The sequence below is a fragment of the Lutra lutra genome, chromosome 17, assembly GCF_902655055.1.
Source record: "Lutra lutra chromosome 17, mLutLut1.2, whole genome shotgun sequence".
NCBI classification, from domain to species: Eukaryota; Metazoa; Chordata; class Mammalia; order Carnivora; family Mustelidae; genus Lutra; species Lutra lutra.
Genome location: NC_062294.1, coordinates 51,242,055 through 51,254,241, shown reverse-complemented (window position 1 = coordinate 51,254,241; position 12,187 = coordinate 51,242,055). Strand labels below are relative to the sequence as shown.

Here is a 12,187-nt window from a genome sequence, read left to right as displayed (position 1 = left end):
GGGGGCAGATCCCCCAGTCATCCTGGCCATCTGTCTACCTCCTACCAAGGAAGTCCACCCCATGGTCTGATCACCCACACTGACCATAAAGACCAAGCCACTAGGTGGGCTTTTAGGGAGGCAGGAGCCCACCAATCCTTGGCCGCCCTTGTCAGCTCCCAGAACCCTGGACCCAAGCGTGGGAAATTGCAGGGAGCTGAACCGCCTCCCTTTTGCTGGCAGCCCGCCCAAGGCTGTCCAGCCTGGACCGGCGTTGGGCACAGTGGCGGGGGCGGGGTCTCCTCCCTCCTGCCGCCGGCCTCAGCTGCATCCCCTCCCGTCCTGGGTGGGAGTGGGACTCCGGCGTGGGATTTCGGTGAGTTTAGTCAGTGATGGTGTGAGTCTGAAGCATGTGTCCCCTTCAGGGCTCAGGATTGTGTGTTTTCAGACTCGGCCCCTCGCCCGGCTGTTGGCAGTTCGCCGCTGACCACTCGTCACTCGCTCCTGCATGTGGGACCACCCGTGCCGTGGAGTGATTAAGGATGCAGAGCCCAAAGCTCCGCTTGGCCACTCTGTGCCTCGATTTCCCCATCTGTAAAATGAGGCTAACAATGTTATCTCAAGGGTTGTTCGGAGGGCTAGTTGTGTCAACACCTGTCAGTCACTTACCAAAAAAAAAAAAAAAAAAAATGTTTAGCACCGCCTGGCACGTGGTAAGGCGGTGTGAATGGTAGCTGTTGTTACTATTATTAATGGGTACCTTTGTGGTTGTTTCTGGCCCGCTGGGCGAGGTTCTGTCTGGAGGCACAGCATGTGAATTTGGATCTGACTCTGGTTAAACATTCTTGCCCTCCTCCTGGTTCTGTGAGCCTGTAACTATTTGTAGCTGTTCGTGCCTCTCTGGCCCTTGTATGGATCAGAGTCTGTGTGTGTTGGGGAGGAGGAGGGATGCCTCGGAATGACCCCCAACCCCTTCCAACACGCACACACCGAGCACCCTCCGCCGCTGTCCCCTGTCTATGGTGCTGAACCTGAAGGGTGGGTGGGAAGCTCCGGCTCCCCCCAGCCTCCTCTCTCCAGGCCCCTCCCCTAGCCTCCCCCGCCCCGCGGCAGCCTCCCCTCTCCCCGCCTCCTCCTCCTCCCCTCGGTCTATGGCTCCTCCTCCTCCCTCCCAGCACTCTCCCCCGTCCCTCCTCCTCCCTCTCTCCCGACTCCCCCTCCCCCGTGTCCCTCCCCCCTCTTCCTCTCCTCCCTCTATCCCCTCTCCCTCCCCTCCTCCCTGGCTCTCCCTCTCAGTCTCCAGCTTCTCTCTCTCTCTCTCTCTCTCTCTGTCGGGCGGAGTCGCCCACCACTGCTAGCCCAGTGCTAGGGGGACCTGCTCCAGGCTGCAGCTGCAGGTAAGAGACCCTCGTTGGGGAGGAGGGGCGGTGTGGGAGAAGGATGGTGTTGCCTGGGCGGGCTGGTAGAGGGGGACATTTCAGGAGCCAGGAGCGGCTTTTCCCTGAGCTCATTTATGGAGGTTGGGGGGGGGGGCTGCATATCCCGGGTGGGGATACCAGGTTCCTTCTGTGGGTTGGGGGCGCCACCAGCAGCCAACATCCTCAGCTCCTCCTGTGTTCTAGGGAGCATGGCCGGCTGGGGAGGGGGTGCCTCCTGGGCACTGAGGGGGCACTGAGGCACCGTCTGGGGCAGTCCCCCTTCGCCTTCTCTCCCTCTACCCCTGCCTTCCTGCGTCTGGGTCTCTTCTGTCTGTCTTTCCACATCTCTTGGGGGTCCTGTCCTGCAGAGTCTGGCCGCCTCTCTGAGTCCCTTTGCCTGTGTCCCTGTCTCTCGGTCCCTCACTCTCGCCTCTGCCCCTCTGGTTCCCTCTGTGCCTGGGTCTGTTCTGTGTCTTTTCAGGGTTCTGTCTCTGAGTCCCTGGTTTGTTTCTGCCTTCCTTTTTCGCCATCTGTGTGTGTTGTGTCCCTGTCTCTCTCCTGTCTCTCCTCTCCTGTGTCTCTATCTCTTCTGTCTCTGTGGGTGTCTCCCTCTCTCTTCCCTGCCCCTCTCCCTCCTTCTTTCCATCTCCGTCTGTAGGTATGAGGTCTCTGTTTCTCTGTCTCTGTCTTCCCTGGTAGCTGGTTAACTCTCCTCCCACACACCTTTGTCCCCGCCTCTGGCAAGGGGGAGACCTGGAGGAAGAAGACTCTCCCTCCCGCAGAGTGGGCTCCCCCAGAAGGTGCGGAGTCCCCCGAAGTCCTCTCCCTTCTTCAGCCGAGCCCCTGCCCATCCTCCTGGCTCGTTTGTGCCCCATCCCCTCCCTGAGGACAGAGCTCCTCTCCTCTCCCCTGCCTTGTATCTGGCATCCGGAGGCCAGTCCTTCTTGCAGTCTACCCTCTACCCTTTGTGGTGGAGACTGCACCAGTCCTCCCATCTTGCCTTCCCATTCCTCCTCGTAGAGACTAGACCGGTCCTTCCTACAGTCTGACTGCTACGCCTCTCACCCTTTGTCCATTGCTTGCTTCACTCATCTGCTCCTCGGACGATTACTGAGCACCTTGCCTACTCCAGGCACAGCACTAGGCACCAGGGTGGGTCAGGCCAGTCCTTTCTGCAGCCTTACTTCCATCCCTCTTGTGGCATGCCAGCCTCAGACCTCTCAGTGGGGGTGGCTCTCCAAAGCTACTCCACCATCCCCTGGGGGCTCCAAGAGGGCCCCTCTGAGTCTGGAGCTCCCTGGCCAGTACATCTTCTTCTTTCCTGGGGGAAGTGGACCCTAGAGAAGCTGGGTGAGAGTTAGTCACCAGGGGAAAGGGGAGAGCCTACCCTGTAGCCCTGGCTGGGATGGGGTGAGGTCCTCAAGGATCCACGTGGGGCCCAGCTGGGTTTGGAAGATCACCAGCCTAGGAGTCCCATGCCTTGCGTTTCCATCCTCCCCTGCCCCTGCTTCTGATTTGAAGCTGCTTCACCTGGCCAAGCTTTTTACCCCCTCTGGACCTCAGTTTACCCATCAGAGTGTCATGGTCCTGAACAGGGAGACTATGTGTGGCCCCCTCCACCCCCACCCCAGGCCAGGATGTGGTGTGGTGCTGGGAGAGCCTGGCTCACCACCGGAGCAATAAGTGGGTGTGTTTAGAAGCCTGTGTCCCCACCTCAAAATCCCTCCGAGGGGTGGCGGGCAATACTTGCTCCCACCAGAGCACAACCAGGAACCGCCACCTCTCTTGCCAAGGTGAGGGAGAAGAGGGAGGGAAGAGGTCCCACCTGCCGTGCCAGACTAGGCCCCCCCACCCACTTACACCTACAGTCCCACTCTAGGCAGAAGGTCTCCAAGACCCCCGAGAGGCATGTAAGGCAGACCTGGGGTACTCGCCACTGACCCAGCTGGCTGCCTGCCCACGAGAGTGGGGAGAAAGGGAGAGATGCCACCATCGGCCCTCCTACCCTGGCCTCAACCTGATCCTTTTGCCCCTGGGTTCTAAACTCAGATTAGGTTTCAGGGCTGCTGGTGGACGGACAGAAAGAGGCAGAGGCGGGTGCGTCTAGCAGAGGAAGCCCAGCTGTCCCCCGGCAACAGGACTCAGAGCTCATGGTTCTTCATTTCACAAATATTTATCTCGCACTTTCTTTGTCTGACCCCTCCTCCCCTAAGGCCTCAGTGAAAGAAAACCAGGTTTTACAGGAAAAGGGATTAAGGCAGGCTTCTTTGCCCAGCCCCTGAGCAAGGAGGGTAGGCGTGAGGACACCCTTTGCCAGACTCTGGTCTCCCTAGAGGACCTCACCGGGAGGGACGGTGGTTGGACTTGAGGGGGCACTTTCCAGGCCAGGGCCCTCCCATGATAGAGGGAGTTCGATGCTTGAGATGAATTCTTGACTCCCAGGTGGCCCTCCTCACTCCTGAAAGCCAGGGAGAAGGGAGGGAGAAGAGAGTGAGTCTTTGCTTTGGATCCTGGTGGGTTTGTAATTATGCCTAAGTTGTTGCTAATTAGGGGGATGCTAATTGGATGTATCATTAGGGGCCTTGCTGATGGGGCTAATTGTGTGGTGGCCCTTTAAGAATCCCCCTCACCCCCCCCCACACACACACACTCCTCAGGGAAGTTCTGCCAACATTCTGCCTCCCTCCCCCAGGAGCCAGCTCCCTGCCCGTGAGTACGTGGGCGTGTTTTGGGGGCAGGCTGTGGGTTAGACTCAGAGAAGAACTTTCAGACATGATACCCGGTACCCGGAGGCACTGGCCAACACTGGATCAGGGAGTTGTGGGCTCAGAGGACTGTCTTTCTTCTCTCAGTGCGCCCCTTTTTTTAATAGGCTACTGGGTTATCAAGGCAATGCAAGAGTGGGGCAGAGGAACTGGGAGTTCGGGCCACTCTTGGAGAGAGAAATGGAACCAGAGTTGGTGCTGGGGGGCTTTGAATGAGCTTTTGACCTTTGAGCTTGGCCCTCTCCACTGAAGAACCAGCTAGGGACACCCCGAAGTGGGGTGGTGTCATTTTTAATCAAGAGCTCAGGAAGGTGATGTCTGAGTGAAGAATCGGAGAGGAGAGAGTGAATATGTGGGGAAGAGCATCCCAGGAAGGGGAAATAGCAGGTGCAAAGGCCTGGAGGCAAGAACTTGTCTAGTATGTGAAGAGCCTTGTGGCAGGGGCCAAGCAAGCAAGGGGGACAGGGGAAGACGAAGCCGGAGAGGGAATAAGGGGAGCAGATCCTGTGAGACCTCATGAGCCAGGGCGAGGACTGTGGTACTCTAGCTGAGACTGAGTTGGGAGCCATGGAGGGTTCTGAGCAGAGGGAGGAGGTGAACTGACTTGCATTTTGTTGTTGTTTTGTTTTGTTTTGTTTAAGATTTCATTTATTTATTTGAGAGAGGGAGAGCATGAGCTGGGGAGAAGGGCAGAGGGAGAGGGAGAAGCAGACTCTACAGAGCTCAGAGCCCCACATGGGGCTCGAACCCAGGACCCTAACATCATGACCTGAGCCAAAGGCAGATGCCCAACAAACTGAGCCACCCCAGGCGCCCCCTAGTTTGCATTTTTAAAGGGAACCGAGGCAAGACACAGAGATAGCCACTCAGAGCCAGGATCGGAGGCTGGAGAAGTATTGAAACCAGAGAGACCCCACAACCCACAAATGAGACCAAAAGCCCAACACAGGGCCTCATGTCACAGCTGCTGGAGACCCAGGCACCTCACTGAGACCTGGGGGCTCCTGGAGAGAGACACCTGCCATGGTTGCAGGGAATGATGTGAGTGCGAGACCCTCCAGCAGCCCCTCCCCAGCCCCTCTCAGACAGACAGACAGACAGACGTCCCAGACTCTGAGCAGGAGCCCTCTGGGGGCCAAGTCGGAAACCAGGAGACTTACCTCATGAATAGAGGGCCTCCAGCCCCTCGCCTCACCCACTAAATTATTCACTCTGTGTTCTCTGGGGCCTGGCTTCATTCCTCCCTTGTCTGTGGGATTCGTCTGTGTGGCTGGGCAGGCCAACAGCCTGTTCTCTTTCCAGAACCCTATAACATTCCTTGGTGTGAGTGCTCCGTGCTGGGCTTCTCCATTTACTGCTGAGAGGCATCTGGGTTGTTTCAAGACGGGAGCTGTTAAGACATTCTAGGATGTGTCTTTTGGCAGACACATGACCTAGGGCTCCCGGGTGCGTATGTACCTGGGAGTGGGAACAGCTGAGTCCTAGGACACGGCATATTCAGCTGTAGTTCCCCAAAGTGGAGAGACCAACGTACACTCCGCCAGCAGCGTGTGACGCTCCTCTGTCTTTATCTTTCTCCCCTGGTCTCTGTCTGGCCCTCTCTGTCTCTCTGCATCTCCCTCTGTCCCCATCCTCCCTCTGTCAGCCCTCTGCTTGTCCCCCATGCCCCACTCCCAACAAGCCTTGGCTCCTGTGCAAATGGGAGGGGTCCATGCTCCTCACCCACATTCTTCCTCCTCCCCCACAGGACCCAACACCCTCCATGGCTCCCCTGGTCTTAGTGGGGTTTGCACTCCTCCTGGGGACAACCCCCTGCTCAGCGGCGGCCACCCCAACCCCCTCACTGCCGCCTCCCCCAGCCAATGACAGTGACGCCAGCACAGGGGGCTGCCAGGGCTCTAACCGCTGCCAGCCAGGGGTCCTGCTGCCCGTTTGGGAGCCCGATGACCCGTCCCTGGGGGACAAGGCGGCACGAGCTGTGGTCTACTTCGTGGCCATGGTTTACATGTTCCTGGGTGTGTCCATCATCGCCGACCGCTTCATGGCATCCATCGAGGTCATCACGTCAAAGGAGAAGGAGATCACCATCACCAAGGCCAACGGTGAGACCAGCGTGGGCACCGTCCGCATCTGGAACGAGACGGTGTCCAACCTCACGCTCATGGCCCTGGGCTCCTCAGCCCCTGAGATCCTGCTGTCCGTCATTGAGGTCTGCGGCCACAACTTCCAGGCGGGCGAGTTGGGCCCAGGCACCATTGTGGGCAGTGCTGCCTTCAACATGTTTGTGGTCATTGCCGTGTGCATCTATGTCATCCCAGCCGGTGAGAGCCGCAAGATCAAGCACTTGAGAGTCTTCTTTGTCACTGCCTCTTGGAGTATCTTCGCCTACGTCTGGCTTTATCTCATCCTGGCTGTCTTTTCCCCGGGTGTGGTCCAGGTGAGCAAGGACCCATGGACACCTCCTTGGTGCATGTATGTCTGCAAAATCCAGAGGGGTGGCCCCCTGGGCTTGGAGACCATTCATGTATTTGCAGAAATGCATGCTCACATCTGGGAGGGCCTCCCGGTATGGTTGCGCAGGTTGTACACTGCACGAGGGCATTGGGATATTAAAGGCAAGTTGGGGCTAGAGTCCATCGAGTGTGCCCAAGCCATGTCTGGATGGCTCTGCAGGCCCTGGAAAGGGCTCATCCACCCAGAGGGGGGTGACATTTTACACTATACCCATTTGGAAGGGACCCCTTTAGCTCTCACTTTGGTGCCATATGCGTTAACAGAGTCCTTGAGATCTGTGTAATGCATACCGCACCCACTTCATGGTCTAGCCAGGTATTTGCCAGGTAGGTTCACATGTTTTCTTACCCTCCCTGTCTTTTGCATAATTTATTCCTGTCTTTATAATAAGACCACCTCCATTTGCATAATTCATGCCACAGTTGCATAATCCAGCCTTGTATTTTCTGACAGTGCTAATCAACTTGGGTAACTTGGTACAATTTGCATAATGTATCCATGGGCCTGCATAGACGTAGGCCCACATCTGTGTAATCTAGCTCTGTATTGGCCAGATATGCAATTGTGATTTGCATAATTCATTCATTATTCATAATTGATTGCTGATGGTAGGATAATTTATGCCACATCACTGTAATTTATACGCAATCCAGTCCAACGTAGGTATAAGCCCAGTCCACTGCAAAGGCCACTTTCCATAATTTATTCCAACAAAATTTAGCCCCACCACTCCATAATTTACACCCACGTTCCCATAATCATTTGCCTCTCATTTGTCCAGTGTCTTAACCACATTCTGCTTAGTCTTCCTTTAAAACATGTGCCTAATTCATTTCCCACAACCCCAGGACTGCCATCTACATTTGCATAATTTATTTATGGGCCTGGCCTAATTCGTTCACACACATGCATAATTTATTTCAGGCTACCCAGAATTCCTTCACACATGTGTATAATCTCTCTGCGCAAATCTATCTGGTTCTGCCAATTCTAGTCTCTTTCCAGGAAGCAGCTGAAGTTAGAAGTATAAAAATTCTTTGCAGGTGATGTAAAAGCAGAGGGAGGGACCAGAAACCACAGGTGAGCTAAGGGGGAGACGGTAACACCAGGAGACAGGGATGAGAGAGGGAGAGAGAGACGTTTACTGTAGCTGAATAATGATTAGAATGCTGAGTCTCCTGGCAGTCATGGTGAAAAGTACAGAAGGTTGCGTCACACGGTTCTCGTGCACTTATAGAAAGGATGGTATACTGGCTTGGGTTTTCAAAATGGTCTTTGATGAGGATTCACAGCAAAACTATGAAGAGAATTTTAGATACCATGAGCGACAAGTGGGTAGGGATGGGGGTGGAGGAGAGAGCCAGGCTCAGACTCAGAAAACAAGCTTGAAAATATCACAGCTCTGGGTGGAGAAGTCGCCATGGGGGATCCCTTTGGGAGTAACGTGGAGGCCAGGCTTATGGGACATTTTCATGAAATAATGGAAGGAACTGGCATGAGATCAAGATGGTGCCACTTCCTCCTCAATGTAGAGAACTGGAGCAGCAAGATGGGTCTGGCTCTGAGTTCTCTCCCGAAGTGCTGTGTGACCTCAGGCAAAGGCCCCTCTCGGGGCCTCAGTTTTTATATCTGAACCATGGAAGGGCTTAGATCAGGTCCTTGGTTCTTGACCCTTCATACCGAGTGCTCCCTTTTTCTAGCAAATGCTTTGTTACCCTTTACTTGGACGTGAAATTCTTAGATGAGAGGAGAGAGGCCTTCTCCCCCAGTAGCCAAGTGCATGGACCCTGGACCCAGACACACTGGGTTCAAACTCCACTTCTGCTGCTCCCCAGCTGTTCCTTGGGCAAGTTCCTCACCTTGTCTGTGCCTCAGTTTCCTCAGCTGTCACCTGGGCGTCAGCATAGCACTGACTCCAGAGGGTGGTGTGGGGAATCAAATTACACATGGAAGAGCTCAGAACAGCAAGCCTAGGACAGAGTAAATGTGAGTGATTCCTCCCATTACTGAACTTGCCTGTGCTGTTGGCTATCCGAAAGTCTGTATAATGGCCAAACTGATATAAAGGAAAGCGATGTCTGATGGAGCCATGTGCATTTCCACATGGAAATGCTTCAGCACAGCTACGTTAAAAGTCATGGTGTGGGTACCAGATGCCAGCACCTACTTTTACCGAATAAGTTTGGGTTTAAGAGAAAGAAAAAGATCAGGAAACGTTCCATGCAAGGAGCTGAGCAGAGGAGTGGGTAGCCACAAGATTAAAAATAAGCGCATTCAGCATATATTAGAGCATCAGGAAAATACTTCATATACATGTAACAGATCTGAGTTCTAGACTCCAATTATTAGAAGCAGGTTTTTTTCGCCACTGCACATGTCCAGCGGGAGGTTCTGAGGTCAGGCAGGACGTGGGACAGGTGTGTATTGTGTGGGGCTGCCCCATGAGTCACTGGACCAGATATCCCCCCCCAAATCGTGGTGGCAGCTCACAAAGGACCCCAGATTGGAGACGCCCCCTCTTGGGGGTGTTTCTGTCCACTGAAGCTGTCTCACGTCCCTCCCAGGATGGGCAAGTCAACATGCCCATTTGTAGTAGGTGCCCTGGAAGGAAGATATGAGTCTCCTAGATTCGCCTTTTATTTACCTGCGAGGGGTGGGGTGGGGGGAGAGCCAATCTTAGGGGTTGGACGCTGTCTGGGAGAATCCTGTTGCGATATACACAGTGACCAGTGCAATGAACACAAGGCCAGAGATCATTTTACAGCTTGTGTAGAAAATTCAGCTGCTTTTCACAGACCTGCCTGGTGGCCTTGTGAGGCTCTGTTTCCAAGTCCTGCCCTTCTCTCTGAGCCATCAGTAAATACAGTGACAAGGTGTGTGGGCATTGGATCAGAAAAGATATTTTCCCTTTTGGGCCCATTTTAAAGACACCTCTGGGGGCCCTCTGATGGTAAATAACCTTTAATGGTTCCTTCCTTATCTTTAATGAGAAAGGTAACTACTTGCAGACTGAGTCCTGGACCTCAGTGAGTGCTAGTATAATAATGGTAATGTTAATTTCACATTCTGAGTCTTTTCCACGTGTCAGGAACCGACAGTGCTAAGTGTTAGGGGTACATAAGCTCATTCAGTCTTGGGGACGCCCCCACCTTACAGGCAAGAGGCTGAGCCAGACCTCCCTCTTCTAGAACCAGGATCTGGACTCAGCCTTGCCTTGTTTCTCTGGGGAGGTAGCATATAAACATGGGAACTTGCTGTATGAGGCTGTAAGGGGAGCCAACTTTTGCTTCTTTTAGAGTCAAAGTCCCGTCCCTAAGGGCCAGATTCTAAGGAGAGTCTGGCAAAGGCTGTAGTCACTGGTCCAGGGAGGGAGGGCGGGAGAGGGGAGGTGAGAGGGAATCAGGGAGCTTTAGTAGGAGGTGGAGTGGAGAGCAGGCCCTGGGTGATGGGTGGGGTTTGGACAAGTCAGGGGCATCCCAGGTGAGGAGGGGTGGAGGGGAAGTAGAGCAGGGAGAAAAAAATGGAAGGAAAGAGAGGCAGGAAGGGATAGAGGCTCTGCCCCTTGAGGGGAGCTGGGTTCCCGGCACTGGGGCAGGTGGGCGTGGTTCTCAACGTGATAAAAGGCGTATGGATGGATGGATGGACGGACGGATGGGTGGACGGGTGGACGGGTGAGCGGATGGAGGCATGCATGCATCAGGCGACCAGGAAAGAGGCGGGGTGGGGGGGGGGGAGAGAAACTGCGAAGCATCTCACAAGGGAGAGAGATGGGTATCTGCAAAAGATACAAAAGGCGGACAAGGAGACAGAAGCAACAAGACAGGAAAACAGATTCAAAAACCGACCGGCGCCGAATGGGACGGAGGCAGGGAGAGAAAGAGGGAAGCAGAGAGGGGACGAAGCGGGGCAGGGACCGAGATGCGGGGAGATGCGGAGCGAAGGCGCTGACGGGGGGCGCCAGGCGACCACCGGGAGGGAGACGCGGGGGGCGGCGGGGTGGCGGGGCGGCGAGCGCGCCCCCTGGCGGCGCGGCGGTCCTGACCCACGCGGCCACCCGCAGGTGTGGGAGGCGCTGCTGACCCTCGTCTTCTTCCCGGTGTGCGTGGTGTTCGCCTGGATGGCCGACAAGCGGCTGCTCTTCTACAAGTACGTGTACAAGCGCTACCGCACCGACCCGCGCAGCGGCATCATCATCGGCGCCGAGGGCGACCCCCCCAAGAGCATCGAGCTGGACGGCACGTTCGTGGGCGCTGAGGTACCGGGCGAGGTGGGTGGCCTGGGCCCGAGCCCCGCCGAGGCCCGCGAGCTGGACGCCAGCCGCCGCGAGGTCATCCAGATCCTCAAGGACCTCAAGCAGAAGCACCCGGACAAGGACCTGGAGCAGCTGGTGGGCATCGCCAACTACTACGCGCTGCTGCACCAGCAGAAGAGCCGCGCCTTCTACCGCATCCAGGCCACGCGGCTGATGACCGGCGCGGGCAACGTGCTGCGGCGACACGCGGTGGACGCGTCGCGCAGGGCCTCCCCGTCCGAGGGCCTCGGCGAGGACGAGGACGACGGCGCCAGCCGCATCTTCTTCGAGCCCAGCCTCTACCACTGCCTGGAGAACTGTGGCTCCGTGCTGCTGTCCGTCACCTGCCAAGGCGGGGAGGGCAACAGCACCTTCTACGTGGACTACCGCACCGAGGACGGCTCCGCCAAGGCCGGCTCCGACTACGAGTACAGGTGGGTTGGCGGGCTCTCAGGGCGTTGGTCCGCCCCCCACCCCGCGGCCTCCGCGATCGCCGGGCTCAGGGCTGCCTCCAGCGCCCATCCATCCGCGGCTTTCATTCATGGTTCGTTCATTCATTCCCGCTGAGAGCCTTCTTGGCACCGCACGCTCTTCTAGCGCTTGCCAGATCGCGCGGCTGTCCCGCCTCTCGGCATACCGACTACCTGCGGGTTCTTCCGCTTGACGCCACCCCGCGTTCATGATTACAGCTCATTCTATGTCATGTTACCGGGTAGGACAAGTTCCCCCTCCCCCAACACACCATGACTAAAGTAAAAATGCTTATTGAGCAGCTACTGTATACCTGGGGGTGTACCGTGGTGAACAAGACAGCTAAGGCCCCTATCCTCAAGTTGCAATAAAGCAATGAACTATTAAATAGATTAAGAATATCAAGGGATTTTAAGTGCTAGGTGGGAAAATTAAATGGGATAAGAGGGAAGAGGCGGGATCCAAATTATCCCCAGGTTTTTGGTGGCACCTTAAAGAAGCCCCCCCTTTGTACCCTCCTGTATCTCTGTGTCCCCCCCCACCCCCGTCCCTCTCCTCACCCCTCTTTGAGGAGATCTGTAATCTTCCCTCCTTCAGCAGTTCCTACTGAATACCTACTATGTGTCGGGTACAACCTTCAGACGCAGAACAGTTAGGGCGCCTGGGTGGCTCAGTGGGCTTAAGCCTGGGACTCTTGATTTTGGCTCAGGTCATGATCTCAGGGTGGTGAGACAGAGCCCTGTCTGGCT

At 55.8% G+C, this 12,187-nt stretch overlaps 1 protein-coding gene across 1 annotated transcript in view; it reads left to right on the top strand.

Annotated features, from left to right (window-relative positions):
- Positions 1–1,250: 1,250 nt before the first annotated feature.
- The window catches only part of SLC8A2 (solute carrier family 8 member A2), a 30,211-nt gene continuing 19,274 nt past the window's right edge, over positions 1,251–12,187 (top strand). Inside the window, exons 1-3 of the mRNA XM_047712376.1 lie at positions 1,251–1,376; positions 5,910–6,599; positions 10,737–11,401. Coding sequence (XP_047568332.1) covers positions 5,925–6,599; positions 10,737–11,401 — 1,340 coding nt within the window. The 5' untranslated portion in view covers positions 1,251–1,376; positions 5,910–5,924. The remainder of the gene's footprint in view (positions 1,377–5,909; positions 6,600–10,736; positions 11,402–12,187) is intronic.